The sequence below is a fragment of the Ciona intestinalis genome, chromosome 2, assembly GCF_000224145.3.
Source record: "Ciona intestinalis chromosome 2, KH, whole genome shotgun sequence".
Taxonomy (NCBI): domain Eukaryota; kingdom Metazoa; phylum Chordata; class Ascidiacea; order Phlebobranchia; family Cionidae; genus Ciona; species Ciona intestinalis.
The window spans coordinates 1723103-1728371 of NC_020167.2; the positions used below are offsets into that span (position 1 = coordinate 1723103).

At 36.1% G+C, this 5269-nt stretch overlaps 2 protein-coding genes across 2 annotated transcripts in view; both read left to right on the top strand.

Moving 5' to 3' along the window:
• The window catches only part of LOC100177403, a 7584-nt gene extending 6116 nt beyond the window's left edge, over window positions 1-1468 (top strand). The window contains exons 13-14 of the mRNA XM_009859269.3: window positions 508-661; window positions 1019-1468. Coding sequence (XP_009857571.1) covers window positions 508-661; window positions 1019-1450 — 586 coding nt within the window. The 3' untranslated portion in view covers window positions 1451-1468. The remainder of the gene's footprint in view (window positions 1-507; window positions 662-1018) is intronic.
• A 42-nt stretch (window positions 1469-1510) lies between these two features.
• Window positions 1511-4854, top strand: LOC104265451 (monocarboxylate transporter 14-like). Its single transcript, XM_026840519.1, has 6 exons — window positions 1511-2678; window positions 2736-2862; window positions 3291-3468; window positions 3765-3886; window positions 3954-4106; window positions 4375-4854. The coding sequence occupies exons 3-6, from the start codon at window positions 3452-3454 to the stop codon at window positions 4482-4484; spliced, it is 402 nt and encodes a 133-aa protein (XP_026696320.1). The 5' UTR covers window positions 1511-2678; window positions 2736-2862; window positions 3291-3451; the 3' UTR covers window positions 4485-4854.
• The last annotated feature ends 415 nt before the right edge of the window (window positions 4855-5269 follow it).

A 5269-nucleotide genomic window follows, 5' to 3' on the forward strand; every position in this document is an offset into this window, starting at 1 on the left:
AACTTTTTAGTTACTTTCATGTTCTATTTAAAGAGATTGGTAATTAATTATATGTGTTTTCTCTTTAATAGTTATAGCTTTAATAAATTGGAAATTGTTAAACATTAGGGGAATGTATAACTAATACTTTGTGTGTGAAATTATATTGTAGGAAATTTACTAAAGCAATTACCACAAGGACACTAAAAAAATTCCATTTACTAAATATATTTATATGGGGTAAGATGGGATAATGTAAGCACCTAATACTTGTATTTTCTAATATTGTTTCAAATAGTTAACAACGCTCTTTTAGAGTCGTTAGGTTATACAATTCTGTAAATAACCTTTGTTTACTACCTAATGAAACGAGAAATTCGAGAATGAAAACATGTCCCAATTTACCTCACCTACTATATCTCAAACAAAAGCTTTTTAGCTTTTTCTCTGTCTTAAGAAATACTAGTGTCTTTGTGTTAATTGCTTTGGTAAAAATGTACATGATAACAACTATATCTTATATGTTAGGTATGTTGAGTTGAACCTCATATCATATGCGGAAAACACAACCTGTTCAAACAATATTTCTCCTTATCTGCAAAACCGACCACAGGAATTCACCCAACATTGCTTGTCACAACTACCTGTGGCTCATGACTTTGGTAAAGATCTCATTAAAAAGGTAATGCAACAAAACATATTTTTTATTTATCTCTTTAATCACAATAACAAATATCAAATTAGAAAACGTTACTTTATCCATGTCAAGTTAAAATGTGCTAAAAACTAGGCCGAATCGTTATTTTATAAATGTATGTTACTGTTTGAGATATAGTAGGTGAGGTAAATTGGGACATGTTTTCATTTCTCGTTTCATTTGGTAGTGAACAAAGGTTATTTACAGAATTGTGTAACCCAACGACTCTAAAAGAGCGTTGTTAACTATTTAACACAATATTAGAAAATACAAAATTTAGGTGCTTACATTATCCCATCTTACCCCCCTATAAATATATTTAGTAAATGGATTTGTTTCCAGATTGATGAAAAAACTTTTCGTGTCAACAGTCTATGTGGCTTACTTGTATTTATTGTGTGCCTTGGTTCTGAGAGCGAATTCCCTTCGTGTCAGTGTCATGTTTGGACAAGTACATGGTGGCCATGCCCGCATCTATTAGCATTGTTAGAACACAAACTTATTTCATGGTGCCAGTTATCAAGCGCTTACCGGTTGCTGCCGTTTTTGAAAATTGACCACGGAGTCCTGGGTCGTGAGAATTCGAACAATGACACTTCTGATTCAGTTTTGCTTTGTAAAGACCCAGATGATAGCCATGAAATGGTGAAATTAACTGATGAAGAATCCACTGTCAACACTTCGATTATCTGTGAAGAAAAAACAGATGAAACCTTAAACAATTTTAAAACGAATATGCCACAGAATTGGGAAGTTGTCATATTTGGGGAATAAAGAGTTATTGCACAAGACCTTATAGTTAATTTTTGGTTCAACAGTTGTTGTAGGGACTTCATAACGCTAGGACTAACTTGACATTCAGTATATTAGGTAAATAAACGAGAGGCATTAAGCTACGAACAAATGTATGGACAGCAAGAGTATGAAAGATAACACTGATCTTTCACAACAGAATGGCTTTTGTAGAATAAAGCACACATGCGAAAGCAGTACCGAGTAAAGGTGGCTGTACAAAGTATCCGCAATTCGTCCGTTTTGTCCAGATTTCGCTTCCGCACGCGGAATTCAGAAATGGGTTTGCACGAATTCGCATGCTGGATACTGTGTACAGCCACTTTAAGAATATTTTACACGTGAAAGTAGGGTCTACATAGTTTGCTCGAAGAACAGTCAACCGCTCCACTATAGCTATATACAGTTATGAGGTTGGGAAGGATTTATTCCGACTATTTAGTGTTGCTTCCGTTTACATTGTTTGTTCAATAACTGCAGGTCTTGCAACAATGCTAATCCCACAGTGGAAATTTATTATTGTGGCGACTTGCATGACGTCGACTGATCACACCTTCGTGCATATTATGTGTGGTGGACTCTTTATCTCTTGTGCATTAACCACATTGATTCTCCCTTTTATTTTACGTCAACCTCCACACGACTGTATTCCGGTTACCTGCAACGTACTACAATATTGCTTTATAGGGTTAGTTCAAAAATAAAATGAGATCTACAGACTAAAGAAGTGGTGACTTATATATACTTTGTTTTTGTAAAAAGTAATTCGTATAGAACCTCGATATTAAAACCGAGTATGTCCCAACACTAACTCAAAAAACACTTTAGGCCGCTTTTCGTTTCAAGTAAAACACTGACTCTATGCGCTTTTGGTTGAAGTCTGTTGCTTTCTTCATGTGCTCTTTAAAACGACACGCATTCGTGCATAGACCTGCGGGTTAACCATGCAGAATGGCTCGCATAATGTTTACTGTACTGCGCAATATGATTCGTGGCACTTTTAGGGATAACAGTTTAAGTATAGGTAAGTAAGAATCAGTAGCATATCGACCTAAAACTGTGTTTCAAATATATATCATGGGTGAGTGTGAGAGTTAAAAATTGAGACTGAGTTTAGATAAAACGAAACTTGCAATTAATTGCAGTCGATGAAAATGATATCGAACATAATCACTCTGTGCTCCAACGTATAAAGACCAATCTGAAAAAGGTTAGCCCTGAAACAGTTCGATTTTTGAACAGTTTTTTTTACACGATATCTATTTAGCGATGGGGCTGGGTGATCGTGGTGGCAACTTTCTTTCTACATGCAGCACCTAGTCTGGAAATAGCAAGTTTTGGTACAATCGTGTCCTCATTATTTGATGAACTTAATGCCACGAGATTCGAATCAGGTAAACTAAACTAACGCATAAACTCTAGTTATTTTCCCATATACTTTTCGTTGATGGTATTGCAGTTTCCATTTGAATAGGTATACTGTATTTGTAAATTCATAAAATATAGGCTACAGTGGGCAGAACCTACGTGGCACAGTAGCAAATATTAAAAATGTCGACGCCTTCCGCACGTTTATTTTCTCAATTTTCAGTATAGCATAAATTACTACCATGGCGTCCTGTATATAGGTATGAGAGCGACATGGTTACTATACCAATATAGCCTATGTTTCAGAAATAATTAAACGACCCGCATTAGTGTATAACGCCTTATTTGCATGATAATTGGCACAGATGCAAAAGGTTTTTTTTATGTGTCGCAAGTATACAGAATTCCGCAATACCTTTGAGCCTTTACTCTAGTCTCCAGCTTGTTCTTTCAGGGTGGATTGGATCGCTGGTAATCGCTTTCTCGGTGGGGTTTTCACCGGTGAGCAACATTCTAATACAAAGTTGTCTTGGTGCGCGATATGTTGCGTTGATTGGGGTAATTGGAGCTTCGGCTGCTTTGGTAGCAACGTCATTTGTTCGTAATCTGTATTTGATGTTTCTTACTTACAGGTTAGGACACATAAAGCAGATATATAGTAGGGTGGGGGGAGATGGAACACCTTTTCATTCTATTTCCTGGTCATATTTCGTAGTAAACAAAGAACATTCAAAGAATTATAAAACCGTATCCTCACGACTCCCAATAGAGTAAATAGACCATTGTTAATTTTTAAAACACGATCAGGATATTTGAATATTAAGTGCTAAAGGTGTCCCATCTTCTCCCAACCTACCATATATATGCAGCTGAAAGAGCGTCTTTAAAATTACCCTCGAAACTTCTCATTTGTCATATTTTTTCACAGCGTTTTATTTGGCATATGCTTCAACCTCATCATTAACTCGGGTGTGGTGTTGGTTGGCGCATACTTTCCAAACAAGAATCAAGCTCTAACAACTGGACTTGCATCAAGCGGAATGTCGTTCGGTAAAACGTTGTTGTGATGCTTACACATAATACAAAATAGCTAACTTATAACCTTTGTTTTTTACAGGCTCATTATTATCCAATGTCATATCCGAAGTTATTGTTACAAGATACGGATGGCGCCGACGAATTCAAATATTTGCGTCAATCATATTTGTGATTGGCATACCATGTGTAGCAACATTCAAACCGGCAGTAATAAACACATCTCCACGTGAAGGTATATTCAAACTAACGCCAGGTTGCTAGACTTTTTTATTGTGTTTTACCAGAAAACTCCGCTATACGATAACGATCGGCAGGCCAAACAGATGTGAAGCGTTTATAACCTTGTGTAAAACACCTTTTTCTATTTGTGGTTGTTTGCAACTTTATGTTGGGGCGTGAGCTATTTTCTACCCACCGTGTTTCTTGTAAGGACTTTCTAAATACCCTTTAATTATGGGATTGGCAAGTACAACATTTTACTATCCCAATATTTCTTGCAGATCGATTACATGGAAAGTATCGATATTCCGTCTGCAACCGGTGCTTGGGTATTAACTGTATACGGGGTTGCCTCCTTTATTGGCAGAATACTTGGCGCTGTTTTTGGTGAAAAAATCATGGCTTACGGTTCAAGGTTTGGGGAAGATTCATGCAGAAGATTCAGTCTTGCTTCCGTTTATGTTGTTTGTGCAGTAATTGCAGGTCTTGCAGCAATGCTAACGCCACAGTGGAAATTGCTTGGTGTTGTCTACGCTTACATAATAGGTATATAGTACTGTGGTGTAAGATGGATATCGTTAGCATATAGTATGTTTTATATATTTCCTGATCGTTTTTTAATAATTAACAACGCTCTTTTGACTGGTAAAGATATGGTTATATCAATTTGTAATTCGGTATGCTATGGTTTTATCTATAAATACTGTATAGTATTGTGGGGGGTAACGGGAAACCTTTAGCACCTATTATCCAAATATCATGATCGTGTTTTAAACAATTAACAACGGTCTATGGGGATTGTGAATATACATTTTTAGATTTATTAAAGTGTTCTTTGTTTACTACCAAATGGGACGAGAAAATGGAATAAAAAGGTTTCCCATCTTCCCCCACCCTACTATCTTATGCTAATTAGTTTAAAACGTGTTCATTCATTAGATCTGTGATCTCTTGTTGTAAATTATTTGCAAAGAAATCCTATGTACAAGAGCCATAGAAATATAGGTGTTTATACGACTCTGCTATGTACAATAAAAATCGAAAAAAAATGATCAAAAGTAAACAAGGCCTAATGCGATGTATATAGTTGTAATTATCGGAAGAGCATTATGTCTCACGTAATAAGACATATGGTTGCCTCAGACACAATATTTTCCAGCTGGACCGTATATTTTA